This window comes from Hippocampus guttulatus, chromosome 9 (assembly GCF_054856545.1).
Source record: "Hippocampus guttulatus isolate MCC_2025c chromosome 9, RoL_Hgut_1.0, whole genome shotgun sequence".
In the NCBI taxonomy this organism is placed as follows: domain Eukaryota; kingdom Metazoa; phylum Chordata; class Actinopteri; order Syngnathiformes; family Syngnathidae; genus Hippocampus; species Hippocampus guttulatus.
This window is the reverse complement of record NC_141269.1, coordinates 1600426-1615399: the sequence shown is the minus strand read 5'-3', so window position 1 is coordinate 1615399 and position 14974 is coordinate 1600426. Positions and strand designations below refer to the sequence as shown.

Below are 14974 nucleotides of genomic sequence, written 5' to 3'. Positions count from 1 at the left end.
AGGAACGTGCCACAAAGAATGAACCAATGCTGAAGGGAGTTAACTGACCAGAGGGTTACAGTGGCTTGGAATTGCAAAATACTGAGCGAAAGATCAGTGGTTCTTAACCTTTTTAGAGGTACCGAACCCAACCATTTGCAAAGGCTTTGACTTGCCAAATAACAAACCACAATTGGAACGGACTCCGTTGACGGGCGTTGCAATGGCAAGGACTTTCCAAATGATGAACCAGTAGTTAGGCAGAATCAACGAACAGGTGTGGCAAAGACTCAGACTCAGACTTGCCAAATAGTGAGTCTTTGTTCACTTGCCAAATAGTGAGCAAGGATTCACCAAGCCGCAGTGGGAACGGCAATACAATTGCCATGGTAACAGTGTGAGTTGCTCATTCCCCTCGCGACGGCAAAATAACAAGCCCCGAGCTGAGAATTTGACTCCAAGTGCACTGTTGAGGAAGCCTCGGCCTACTCGGCCGCCTTGCCCTCGCTGCCTCAAACAGTTGACCTCTGACTAGGCTGTTATTGATGTTGTCGGGTTGACGTCGCGTGTTTGAACTGAGATAGAAAAAATATATAAAATAATCTATCCGGTGCGTGAACGCCATTAGGAGTATGTTGTGTTTTACTTCATGACTCGGTCAAAAAAACGAGTTCTCATAAACAACACAGCGTCATTGTCTAAATGAGTCTAGTCTTCACAATCAATCGGAGATCACAAGTCTGAGTCGGATCCAGAGTACTCTGGCACGTTAATGGACTCAACGCAGACTTGGCTTATTTGGTTGCATCGCTTCACCGACTCACTTAGTGGACTCGTGCGGGTAACACGGCAAATTCGCTTGTAACGATTGGCTAGCTCAAGTAGTCGGACTCACTGGAAACGCAAGCGGATCTTCCGCTATTTTGGTTCGCCGACTCGACCGAAAACGACAATTATTCACTTGCATGGCTGAACTCACGATTCCTTGATATCGGCTTTCAAGTCGAAGGGCTGACGAGAAATGCCAGAAACTCAGACGCTTCAATTGTACCGGTGCACTGACTCGGTTCGCAGACTCCTACAAGCATGACAGATTCGGTTTTATCGACTGACTGACTCGACTCACAAGAAATAGTTTAGACACAGCCGATTCGGTTGCATCAATCGGCGGACTTGGTTCAGGGGACTCACTCGAAACACCACAGACTCGGCTCATTTTGATTCCGATTCCGATTCCTTGACTTGTGGCAAAACCACAGACTAAAATGATTCCTTTGGATCCGTTCCCTGGCTCGGTGGGGCAGTGGAAACCTGACGGACTTTGGACTTTGACTTGTTCCCCGTTCAAGACGCTTCAACATCGACGGGCCATTGAAAAGGAGTCTGCACCGAAGCGCTTCCCTTTTCCACATCAACCTCGCTGGTGGTGCCCAAGTCAGGTCCTCGAGAGCACCGATCCAGCCCGCTTTCGGTGTCTCCCTCCTCCGACACGCCTGATCCAACCGATCCGAATTGTTATCAGGCTTGGTGTGTTGGAGGAGGGAGCCATCGAAAGCGGGCTGGATCGGTGCTCTCGAGGACCTTACTTGGGCACCCCTGCCCGGTCGACCCATCTCAGTTTGCCATGAATGCCGTCGGTGATGGAAAAAGACAACCGGCGACAGCGCAGGCTGGCCACAAATAAAAATGGCCCATAAGCCAGCGCGGCAGGCAGCTGCTCGGTGTTTAAGTCAAAGCGTGTCAGCGTATTGACGCTCCGACCCCATCGCGCCATAAAAGTCGCTCCTGAAAGCCCGGGCGAGCCTTTACCTAATTAAAGTGTCACTTATCCATCTCCTCCTTCCTCCCCCTCGTCTTCATTTCATCCTCCTCAGCGTCTTTGCCCGCCGGGACGCTGTCGTGATTGACAGCCTTGCTGACCTCGCCCCCAACAGCAACCCCCCCCTCATTTTTTTTTTCCCTAGCGAGTGACAGGGCCAATCCGCCGTCTGGTCCCAGCGACACGCGAGCTGACGATGCAGTCGGACGGACGGGTGCAACCTGCCCCGCGGGATTCTTTGCGTAAAAACGACAACTTATGAACGATATATGCTCAACGGCGTGGAATGGTGCAAATACAGCGTTACCTTGACGAGGACTTGGAACTCAATTTGCTCTCGAATCTCACATCAATGAGACAAAAAAAGGTCTCCGAACTGGCACGTTTTGAAAACGCGTTCTTTTGATCAAGAGCAACAGCACGACGTTGGATAGAAACGTAAATCGAGCACAAGAAGAGTGACCGTTAAGAAGTCATTCTTGTGTCGGATGTGTGCCTCTTAGGGGCGGGGTCTCGTGAGTGCCACAAACTGAAGTTGCTACCACTGCGTACTGTATACATCTGTTCGTGTTATAAACCTTCTAGAAATGCCACTAAAAGTTACTCAAATGATCTTAACCGAGTATTAACGGCGGAAGCCACTCATTGGCTACTTGCCGTTTATTTCACCAAGAGCGCATGTGACGCGTGCAGGTTGACAAGAAAAAAATAAACAGCAGCGGATGGGTAAAATAAGAGGTGAGAAACAGCAGCTACCGCCACCTAAAGGAGTGGGATGGAACCACATCAAGGCAAATTTGCACTAATCGGCACAACCCTGCACCAGCTGGGATTTTTTTTCCTCCCCCAATTCGTTCTTGGTACTCGTTAAAATCATCTGAATAAACACGCGACACGTGCGCACAAACACGCGCAGCAGAAGGGGGAGATTGTTGTTGCCATAGCAACAGAGCCGACTGATTGGCAACGGGAGTCATCGCGACAGGATCGTACGCGGTTGACATGAACGAGCGGTGCCAAATAAAGTCACCAAAACCCATCAAGTCTCTCTCGAATACACACCCACACGCATGTACACACACACACACACACACATGCACACGGTGTGTGTGTACGCTGACATGATGGAGCAACACATTGCACACTGGACCGTAAACACACCAAATGTCCCCTTTTTTTGTCCGCTAACATGCTATGTGCACGTGTGCATGTGCATGTTATAGTATTATCCCCCAACGTGCGCGCACACACGCACACACACACACGGCATTTGAGCATAGCCGTGTAGTTAGCATCTACCTTAGCATGGAATCTTAAATGCTCATCTCTTGTTTACATCTTGAGGAGCAACAATTATCTGTTGTTGCAATACTGTGTGCTGGAGTGCCGGGATGCGGCAGCCATTTTGCATCCACACGCAAGCAGATGGCCAACTAGATGGTGCTATTTCTCAGGTGTGCGCCACTCGACAGCATTTTGAACTCGCGCAGGGCACAAATCAACTTTCACACGACTAATTAGATTTCAGACTTTGTTTCCGAGATGACAGAATGTTCCGACCTGTCCTGTCTTGACAATTAAGTCTCGTTTTTTTTCCCTCCTGCAGGACTCACACGGCGGACTCCCTTATATGGTCACGAGTAATTAGAGCGCGCGCACGCACATGCACTCATTTCTTCCCTCTCAGCCTTCCTTAAGCCTGGTACAGTGCTGACATCAGCACTCAAGCTTTGCCGCTAGCTCGGAATAGTGCGGACGCCCACACGCGCGCGTACGATTCGCTTGCCGGTCTGAGCTAAATGCATTGAAAAAGTTGCATCTCGGCTCACGCACACGTAACGCTAACATGCTCAATGCTAAACATACAACATGCGAAATAAGACACCTGCGCTGCCGTTCCGGTTAGCGATGGTGGATATTTGAGGAGGGTGTTTAATTTTAAGGGGACGACACTCCACGCAACTGGGCATAGGGGTCAATTCAAAGGTAGGCCACTAGATGAGGAAATACCGCTCAGGGAATTTGATTAGAGCCTGCGAAAAATCGGTCAACTTTGCTACTTTTCTTTTGTTTATTCAAGGGAGGCGGTCCTTGAATGATTTGAGGAAATATTGCACAGGCGACTCATTTACGACACGTGCCAAATTTTCATCGTAGAAACTATCCCGTTTCTTTGTGCTGCTGTTTTAACTCCTTAATCTCCATTGTGTGGCAGCGTCGCAAACGTTTGAATTTGCGATCAGCACAGCTTTTGAGTCGAAGAGAACGATGAGGGAACGTATCTCGGCTTGTCACGCTGATGATAGGGAGGAGAAATGCCAACTTGTCGGAAATGGGACAAATTTAGGCAGCCCATACCAGAGATGGTGCTCCACAGGGGCCATTTGCCATCCCAATTATTTTCTCAGACCCTTAATGAATCAATCCAGCCCCAATTTCGCCCCGGAGGAGGAAAAAAAAAAAAATCTTGCCCGGCTCACATGCGAGTCGCGTGTACATTGTGTGGGTAATTGAAAGCAAGTTCCAGAATTTACACATTCGGAAATTGTTCCTCCTCTGAATACATTTGTTCCCATGGGTTCATTTGAGGACTGTGTTTAATTTTTCAACCAGCGGCGGCGAGTCATGGGGCGAGGTGTTGAATATTTTTAGGCGGCTGATGCACTGGCGACATTTCATTTACTTTAAATGTTTTCTTTATATATTTATTCAGTTATTTATTTATTTTGGGGTGTGGGGGGGGGGGGGGGTATTGCTGTACATCTGTAGCAAGTTCACTTCACTTTTTTTCTTTGCATTGGCTTTTTACCTCGAATCCCAAAATATGAAAACAGAGATTTGTACTTTCTCATATGACGTTGTAAAAATGGGAATCGAGAGCACAATAAGGGACGTCTCCGTGCAACGTTGACAAATGTTGGCATGGAATGAGCGCACTCATTATCAGGGCCCAACCGGCCTATTTGAGCGCTTGCAAAATTGCCCCAAACGGGAAGGCAGCGTCGCATCACTTTGGATTTGAGGTCAGCACAGCTTTTGAGTTGAAGACCACAATAAGGGCGGGGGGGGGGGCATATCTCGGCTTGTCATGCCGATGGGGAGGAGGAGAACTTGTGTGAAGTGGGACAAGTTTTGGCAGCTGACACTGGGGGTGGTGCTACACGGGGATGAGTTGCTGTACCGCTTATCCTTATTAGCTTATAATTCAAAATTACTTTATCAGACCCTTGATGAATTGCTCAAGCTCCAATTTAGCCCCGGAATAGAAAAAAAAAATTCCGCCTGCCTCACACGCGAGTAGCGTATACGTCACGGACGTTAGTTTAAAAAAAAAAAAAAGTGTCTTGTTACTGTGAAAAGTTATGGCGGTTAAATGATGACAGTTCGTGGAGTGGACGTGAATCACATTTAACTCAAGCCGTGCAGTGAGTCAGCATAGCTCACTGCATCTTTCATAGCTGCAGCTGTGTAAATAAATTACCGCCCTTCCTCAGTCTTTTATTGTTTGTTTCATAATTTGAGGTGACAAAAGCGCAAAAAAAAAAAAAACTTCTTACAATTTCATCGTTTCCTTTAAAAAAATTTAAAAAATAAAAAAAAACTGCCATTCTGTGAGAAATCATTTTTTGGGGGGTAAACCCATTTCTACTGCGGAGTATTGACAAACGCCAAAAGCCAGAAAAAGGTTTTTGTCTGCCAGATGAAGAGTGTCTCTCCTTTTATATCGTCACAGGCAACATATTTTTATTTATTTATTTTTTTGTGCGTCTTAAAATGCCCCGAAACTTCCCCACCTCTGTTGGCGAGGAAGAACTCCCAACTTTGAGCAAGTTCTACAAGGCGCCGAGCAAAAGAAGAAGAAGAAGAAAAAAAAAAAAAGAAAAAAACGCCCGAGCGCTGGCTGAACAAGACCCTGGCGTCACGGCAACCGTGTCCAGCACCCTCAAACCGGGCGCGCGCGACAGCGACAAGCGAGTTTGCAAGGATATGGCCACTCGGTGATCTTTTTGGCGTACTTCCTCACCAGGTTGTCCTCGCTGAAGATGAAGAGCGAGCGGTTGACGGTCAGGCAGCTCTGCCGCACGGGGATGGGGTTGTACAGGGCCATGGTTCGGGCCCTCTGAGCCATGGACTGCTTGTAGATCCGCTGCGCCCCGGGGGCGCCCCCTTGGCGGCTGCCCCCTCGGCCGGCGCCTCCTCCGCCTCCTTGCCCGCCGCCGCCGCCTCCTCCTTGCCCCCCCTGTCCTCCTCCGTACCTGTTGGGGAGCTCGTCCCCGAAGCGCGCCATTCTGCACACAGCGAACGCCAGAGGTTAGAAGGGAGCTCGGAGGGACGCCTCCACGTGCCTCCTCCTCCTCCTTTGCTGGAGATGCTCTCCTTCAGTGGCGGGGAGACACCTCCATGTAGGTGGGCGGGGGAGGGCGTTTATGTAATCTACTCAAAAAAACAAAAAAAAAACAACCCATGACAAATAAACTCCGTTTGCTCGCTGCAAAGAAGATCATCTCCACTTGTGCTGGAGACTGCGTCGCTGCCCCCCCCCCCTCCTTCCTCCTCCTCTTCCTCCTCCTCCTCCTCTCAGCAGCCTACCGCATCCTGAGAGCATCCGCAGTTGGCTTCCCCCCCGTTGGTCCAGTGAAGCCCCATCCGCCACCACCCCTCTTTTCTTTCGTTCTCGCTTCTCCGTGGCAGGAGGAGGAAACAAAAAAAAAAAACAAATCGGCAAAAAAAGCTGAAGAGAGTTTTAATAATTGATTGACGGTATGCCTGGCAAATAACCGCAATGTTGCCGCGCCGCTCGGTTTACGCGCGCCGCGCCAGCTGGGGGGCTTCCCCAAAATCCAGCTGACATTTGTTGATGTTTGATGATGGACGGTGCGGCATCCCCCCCCCCCCGTCCCCCAACTCTCTCTTTCCACCTCCTCCTCCGCTTCTTCTTCCTCCTCCTCCCCACCACCACCAAGGCGTCGGTCGTAGCTTTTGGGCGTGATTGCTCGGGCGCTTAAATCTCCTCACCTCTTCCTCTTCCTCCACCTCCTCGTGAAAAAAGAAGGTGCTTCTCCAGAATCATCGATAATCCAAAATGCGGAGAGGAAGGGGAATCCTGGCTGGAGACCGAGCGGAAGACGACATCGTCCTCAACGGGGAAAAGGGAGCGTTGAAGCCCTCGTCTTCATCATCATCTGCCGCCAAAAGGTGCGCGGAGGAAGCGGCCCCCGCCCAGCGGCATCGCTTTTCAGACCACAACGTCTCTCTCTCTTTGCCCCCCCCCCTCTCCTCTCAATCCTGCTTTTCAATCTGTTTCTTCCTCTCCTGCTGCTGCTGGTGCGCTCAGGGGGGCCGTGGTGTTGGCGGTGCGCGCACTTAGCATCCGATCTGACGAAAGCAGAGAGAGCGCCTCGCAGATCGGCGGACAAACCTGGCAGTGCGCACGCACGCGCGCACCTCCGCTGAGCGCCCCCCTCCCCCTTCACCCCTCTCCTGACATGCACAAAGAGCAGCTGGACTTTCCTGCCAGCCCCGCAAAATAAATAACTTGGCATTTCCGGGTCAAAAAGTTACAAAAAAGCTCATTATCAGAGGCGACCGTGGTACAAAATACAAAACTCGAAAAGCGCCCACGACATTGTTCAATTTTGTTTTTGTATGTTTGAAAGTCTAAAAAAATGGGCTCAATATGTTTTGGAGTGGTAAAACTGAAAATTCCACAAATCTGATCCACGTTAAAACGAGGACCTGACTGAAAAAGATTTTATTTGAGGCCAGCGCTGATATTTGGCGGAGTAAAATTACGATAACCAATTCCTCTGCCAAGTAATAAAAATAAATACATAAATAATTTCAAAAGATTTTTTATATATATTTGAGGTGCCAAATTAGTGCGTTAATTGCGATTAATTAATTACAGCACATTTAATGCTTCTTTTGCAGCGTTTTGCAATCTGTTGTTCAGATATTTATTTAAATTTTACGAGCGTCCATGTTTATTTTCATTTATTTAAAAAAAACATTTTATTCATAAAATGTTTTTTTTAATGTGGGTCATTTTTGCATGTTGCTGGATATCACCCAATGTGTTTTTCAAGAAAATATATTTTAAAATGTTAAGATGTGAATACAGAGACAATAATCTGTTTTTCATGAAAAAAATCAACCTGCACTGAAAGGAATTTTTAAAAAACAAAAAAGGAATGTTACACCAGTTTTCGATTTGTGTTTTTTTTTATTGTAAAAACATTCAAACATGTTATTTTTGATATTCGTGCCATCATGCTGTTTTAAAAACATATCTTGATTGAAAATGTGAACAAAATAAAGGAATGTTACACCAACTTTATATATTTTTAAAATAAATTTAAACATATTTACAATGTAGGAACTCGTGCAAAGGCACGCATTTGTATTTTGTTTTTATTTTCTCTTTGATATTTAGGCTAATTGGGACCTGATGAGTGTAAAAACAAAGAATAATCTTTTTACTTGATGTAACGTCCTCGTAAGTGGACGCCAGGCCCTTATACTCCAAAATTTAACATTATAGTCTTGAAAACCAAAGACGTCATGTCCACACATGTGGACGCCATGTCCTAGGATGTTTGTGACGTCACCCTATTTTTATTAACAGTTTTAATTGATAAAAAAATGTTTAAAGGAAAGCTACATACACATACTAGCCAATATTTTCATAAAAAATGTGTTTTCAATGTATTTTCTTTCTTTTTATAAAATATGCCTCAGTGTGCTCTGATGTTGCAGTTCATTGGTGAGAGCGATTGGCAGCAGGCAAGTTTGGGTGAGTTTTGTTTGTCTTTTACTGGACCTGCATTTATTTTGAGGATGTTTTTCAACTTTTTGCTGTTATTGTTATGATTTTTTTTTTTCAATCTTCCTCTCCCTTCAACTACGCCGAGCCTTCTGCCGGTCTGGCCGCACATTTGACTGCTGTTTGAAGCTTCCCAAAGAGCCGCTTGCCAGCAAGCTGTCGCCTCACCCACACAAAAGTGCATATCTCGCTCGGACGCTTTTCTCCCGAATCGAAATTGAAAACAAACAAAAAAAAAAAGAAAATAGAGGTGGAGGACAGTGTTTTCAGCATATTTTCAAAACGCACTGACATCTTTCCAAGGCCTCCCGGAGCTGTCCAGAGTGATGAAATCTTTCAAGCGGCCTCTTGCCATCTGTCAACAGCTAAGAAAGGTTAGCGGTGTGCGTTAGCTTGGCGAATGAACTCGCATCTTTCTCAGGTGGACTCGGCCGCTCTGTCCCTCAGGAGGCAATTTAGAACCAAAATAAATTGTTTTAAAAGTCAACAGAAACTTCCTGGCCAGAGGGAGTTTCCCCTGCTCCTGTTGAAATGAAGCGCCGACGCAAAACGCCGCCGTCTCGTCTCGCTGCTTGAACCATTTTCACGTTGCCATACAGTAGTTAGTATGGATCATACAGATTTTTTTTCTCCATTCTCGCTGCCATTTGGTTTACCTTCATATCTAGATAAAGTATGCAGTACTCATGGTAGAGTAAAGGTTTTTTTTTTTTTTTGGTGAAGAAGTAACATCAAGGGTGATACACACAATCGTAAAATGGAAAGAAATGTGTATGAAAAAAACCTGCAAAGTAAGACGGGTAAAATGATACCCCCCCCCCCCCCCCCCCCCCCCCTGTTTCTGTCAGTGCAGCCAACTGACTCCAGCAGTTTCCCTCTCTGTTCCAATGTTGACCTAAATGACAGAGGGCGTCCACCTGTGTGTCATCTAGTCTCAGTATAAAATGCAGCTGCTCCGGGATGGTCTCGGGCCTCTGTTCAAAGAATAGTGGGCGGCAAACAGCATCATCAAGACCAAAGGACACACCGGGCAGCTTTAAACATCTGACGGAGCACCGCTTGATGGCAGATATTGAAACGGAGAGAGGTTGTGATCACTACAAGGCTAACCAAGACCTGGTCGTCCCCTGAAGCTATTAGGAGAGCCCTGACCAAAGATGCAGCCAAGTTGCCCGTGGTCACTCTGGATGAACTGTAGAGATCCTCAACTGAGGTGGGGGGGGGGGGGGGGGGGGGGGGGGTCTGTCCATAGGACAACTATTGGTCGCACATTGCACAAATCTGTCCTTTATAGAAGAAGAAAGTCATTTTTCAAAGACAAACGCCTAATATATCAATTGTTTTTAGCATGCCCTACTTCGGTTTAATTTGTAAAAAAATAAAAATAAAAATGAACGGGTTGCCAGCCAATCGCAGGGCACACAGAAACGAACAACCATTCGCGCTCACATTCACACCCAGGGACGATTTATAGTGTTCAATCCGCCTGCCGTGCATATTTTTGGAAGGCGAGAGGAAACCGGAGGACCCGGACAAAAGCCACGCAAACTCCACACAGGAAGGCCAGAGATGGAATTGAACGTGGTACCTCGGCACTGTGAAGTCGGCGTGCTAACCCCTCGACTACCGGGCCGCCCAAGGTTAAAACAGAAATGGTTTTTTTTCCAATTCACGATTGTGTTCCACTTTGTTTTGATAAGTCACACAAAAAAAAAATCTAAACGTTATATCCTTCTGTTTGAAGAGAATGGCCGTATACTTTATTTCACACATTGCGGAGGACTATTCTTTCCGCTTCCTTTTTATGTTCACATTTACGTACATTTTGACCCGAGAGCAGATTATTCCGCTGATTTCCCTATGAGGAAAGTTCAAAAGAAACTCAGCCAAATCAGACCATAATTCCATTTTTCCTGGTATATGATTTACAAATGGGACCGACGAGCCGTCATCGCAACCCGCTGGAGCACTGCTTGGTGTTTGCAAGTGGTGATGGCGTTGCGCGCTCTGTCTGCGTCATTTGATTCCCGTAAAAGGGCTGCAGGCGCGATAAAAGCCCCTTGCCCATCGCCGCTACCGGAAGCACGGCACGCTGTCGGGAATAACGAGGAAGGGGGAGGGGAGGTGCGCGCCACGAGAGCCCGCTGCTTGGCGCTGGCATGGCCGACGTGACGCGTGACTTATTGACGAGGTTTAAAGCTGAGGATGATGTTTTTTATCTGTGTGTGTGCGCGCGTAGGCACACAGGAAACCCCCGCTGGAAGTCCTCGTACCTCCCTGCTTGAGACCGCCCCCTCCATACCGAAACCTTTCTGCTCCATTCACACACTCTGATTTCACCCAGCAGACCCCCCCCCCCACACACACGAGCTACGTCGGCGCATTTTTTGGTGCTTGAATGTTACTGAAAGGGAAAGTCAAGCCAAAATTTGTCTTTAAAATTTTAGACACCGTTCAGTCCTACTCGTCGAAACAATGTGATTCATTTTGCGTTTGTGGAATATGGGTAAAGCGGTAAAACGCGCCGGCTTTGGTGCATCTCAAGGGGTGGCCATTTTGCAACTTGCTGTCGACTGAAAATGACATCACAGTTGCTCAGGGATCGGGTAACAACCAATCATGGCTCAGTTTCAGCAAACAGCTGATCGATCAAGGCTACTGTGATCTGTTGCTGACATGTTTTTCTGTGAAAATGTTGCCAAATGACATTTTCAGTGTTGCTGCTGTGCCTTTTCCACATGTGACTTTCTTCTGGCTTCTGATTGGCTAAAAGGGGGTCTCATCGCGTTGCTCCAAAAAATACTTTGCGGGATCCGAAAGCGACAACAAGCTTTGTTGGGGGTCTTGGGCTCCAACAGGAAGTAAGAAAAAAAGAGATCTGATGATTGACAAAAGTCATATCCTGGCAACCAGTCAAACAACGGAGGAAAACGATCGAGTCTTGCCGGCAAACCGCCGACTCGGCTGTCGAAAAAAAAGCTGACGTGTGTGTGTGTGTGTGTGTGTGTGTGAGGGGCAGGCAAAGTTTGCCAGCTGACGAAGCGTACAAGTTACCGGTAATTGGACGATTGCTCTTCAATTTTTTTTTCTGGGGGGCGGGGGGGGGGTGCTGCTTCTCACGCTGCTGTATGATTTGATAAGCTGCTTAGTGGAGGATGGAAAAGGAGGAAGAGGGGAAGTGTGCTCACCTCAACTGATGTGAATGAGATGGGGAGGGGGGAAGTGGGGGGGTCAAAGAGGAGGTGAGGACCAGAGTCATCTATCAATCGTTTTTTGGCGAGTTCGGTCCGCAAGCTGTTTTTATCTCATTTTTGGCTGCGGAATCCAAAACGGATCTCTATTTTTCTCTTATCACACCAAGTTTGTTGAGCTACAGGATCCCAGTTTGCTTGAAAAAAAAAACATTAATAAATGGGTATGCATGTGAATAAAACACTAAAGATAGAATAGTTACAAGTTTCATTTTGAAAAAATAAAGTAGGGGGAGGGGCTTTCGTGGACAGCTGACTGCCAATCAGAAAGCGGGGTGACGCTGAAGGACTGCTCAAAGACTTCATCCGAATCACAAATAAGCAGCGTCTTCATCGATCACCTTCAAAACACAACTTTGGTGGTTTATGATCCCGTTGCCTTCGAGGCGGCTGGGAAAGTCGAGACTTCCCGACAATTTACGAGGACTGCTGATGTCGGCGGAGGAATTAACTAATTGCTCGGATTGTCGTTGGAATTCCGCAAAAGGCGCTGTCGCTGCACCCAGACTATTAGCTGATTGTGATACAGGAACACGACGCAACGCCATCGACACAACGCCACGCGTCAGCAACAACAAGCAGCAAGATTGAAGTGCCTCCCCCTCAAGCTGAGGAGGAAATAAAACGAATGTGCTGTCAAGTGAAGCAGCCAAATGTCTCATTTCATTTCGTTTGATCGTCTAATCTCACTCAATCTTCAGGCGATGCACTGAAAACGTTTATTTTGTCGGGTTGATTGCAAATCCTCATCTCGTCGTGCCATCGGCACGTGACGTACGGCCTCGTTCGTTACTGTGAATCTCGCGACATCTGGCGGCCGCGGGCAAAACTGCATCACCACAACCCACCCCTCGATGCTGTGTCATCAATGACAGTGACGAAGTTATTTATTGAATGTAATTATTCGCTGCATGTAATAAATGCATTCGCATTTGGATGATTTTTTAAAATCATCATTAAGAAAAAGACAACATTTTCCCGCACACAAAAAAGACAAATCTTTCAAATGAAAGATCTTTTTTGAAAATCACAATCGAATCACCAATAAAATGTCATTGCTTTGAATTAGTTAATCACAGATGTTTCAAAAAAAAAATAATCCAAGAGTGGTACTCACTCCCACTGCTTCCTCCTGGCCTTGGGCGTGTTGAACCTCTTGTGCTCCTGGTGGGCCAAGATGACGTCACGATGGACCACCAACGCCCCCCTCCTGCGCACCGGCGGGACGGGGGTGTCGCCGACCAAGGGCGGCCCCCCGTAGCGGTCGGCTGCCACGTCGTACAGGGCGTGGAAGTATGTGGGGTTGGGCGCCACGCTGCTGCCGCTGATGGGGGGCGGCGGGCGGCGCGGTGCCGGCGGGGGCCACCCCGCGGCTGAGCCGCCATGGTTCTGGTGGCCGCGGGGCCACATGGAGCTGTACAGAAGGGGGAAAGGGCGAAGGTTTGATATTCGGGCTACGGTTTTGGACAAATAAAAAAGGCAACGATCATGGTGTCAAAAGGGGAAGTCAAGACATTTGTTCGGTTTTCCCACTCAGTGAACTACGATAGATCGCACTCGCGGCTGAAGAAGTGAGCGGACTAGCCCGTCTCCCTCAGGCCATACCGCCCTCTGCTGGCAACTGAAACCAACTTCAAGCCTGCCCCCGAGCTCGCATGGCGAATGTCACGTGACCAATCCCGGAAAACAGACGGCGAGACCGAATTTAGGCAACATAATTGTTTTATATTAATCACTCTACTTTGTCTGTTGGTTTTTAAAAGTCATTCATACTCTTTTGCTTCCCAACACTTCCATTCCATGTTTCCTCTGCCTTCAGCATCTTCAATGAGTGCTGTAATATTGCTGAGACTGTCTCTCAAGAGACCTGGGTTCAGGTGTTTTATCATCAGCATCTTCCCCCTCATGTAATAAATAATGACACAAACTGAAAAAAAGAAACACCCACAAACCAGTTACATTTGTTTATGTTGTAAAGCAAAATTCGAATTTTCTATCCATTCGTGAAAAAGAAAGAAATTGCGAAATTTACGATCAGCATTCACTTTGACTTACATCAATTTCTTGGATAATGTATTTTATTTTGCTTCCTCCGTCTTTCATTTTGAATACTTTTACCCTCTCTTCCAGCGTCAGAGCTCTTCTTGTCTTAGCTGCTTGACATCCAAAGGTCCGTTCTGTAGCCATTTTAGCAATGTAACGCTTGCTCCGTCTGAAACTAATACTTCCTGGACTACTGCGCATGTGTAAACCAGCGTGGTGTTGACTGTTGCCGTTTTCCTTAGAAAGCAGTAGAGGTCACTGTTGGATTAGACTTTTGCGGAAGGCTTGTTCTCGGTGTAGTGAATGTCGTCCGAGGCAAGAGCAGAGAAAAAGATTTCGTGAAACGGAACAGGGGGCTTTTTCGTCGTAGGGTGGGGGGTGGGGGGGGGGCAGAAAAGTGGGAATGGCTATCATGCATGAAAACTTTTTCACATTGGTGTTCCCCAGGGTTCTGTCCTAGGTCCGCTCCTTTTCATTGTCTACCTCCTTCCGCTCGGAAACATTTTCCGCAAATTTGGCTTACACTTTCACTGCTTTGCGGATGACACCCAGCTCTACCTCTCCAGCAAACCCGACGCTTCTCTCCCACCCTCATCCCTCTCTCACTGTCTCTCAGAAATCAAATCTTGGTTCACCCATAATTTCCTCAAGCTAAACAGCAATAAAACTGAACTCCTACTCGTCGGTACCAAATCCACTCTAAACAAAGCCGACAGTTTCTCCCTCATAATTGATAATGCCACTATATCTCCTTCCCCCCAGGTGAAGAGTCTGGGTGTCATCCTTCACTATCCTTTCACTCCCACATCAATAACATTACCCGGTCCGCTCATTTCCACCTTCGCAATATAAACCGCCTCCGTCCCTCACTCACTCCTCACACCACTGCTATCCTTGTTCACAGTCTCGTCACTTCCCGTATTGACTACTGTAACTCACTCCTCTTCGGTGTCCATCAAAAATTCCTCCATAAACTTCAACTTGTTCAGAATTCAGCAGCCCGGATCATCACGAGAACCCCCTCCTTCCATCATATCACCCCCATCCTCCGACAGCTCC

General features: G+C 47.4%; 1 protein-coding gene across 10 annotated transcripts in view; it reads right to left on the bottom strand.

The window, feature by feature from the left end:
- Nucleotides 1-13282, bottom strand: part of cacna1ab (calcium channel, voltage-dependent, P/Q type, alpha 1A subunit, b) — an 81075-nt gene extending 67793 nt beyond the window's left edge. For 9 of the 10 annotated variants that reach the window (XM_086119876.1, XM_086119884.1, XM_086119880.1 and 6 more), the window contains exons 1-2: nucleotides 6815-7212; nucleotides 5789-6087 (exon numbers count right to left, since the gene is read on the bottom strand). In XM_086119876.1, coding sequence (XP_085976002.1) covers nucleotides 5789-6086 — 298 coding nt within the window. In that variant the 5' untranslated portion in view covers nucleotide 6087; nucleotides 6815-7212. Of the gene's footprint in view, nucleotides 1-5788; nucleotides 6088-6814; nucleotides 7213-12989 lie in introns of those variants that run through there. The other variant, XM_086119886.1, reaches the window with a different exon arrangement.
- Nucleotides 13283-14974: the final 1692 nt, after the last annotated feature.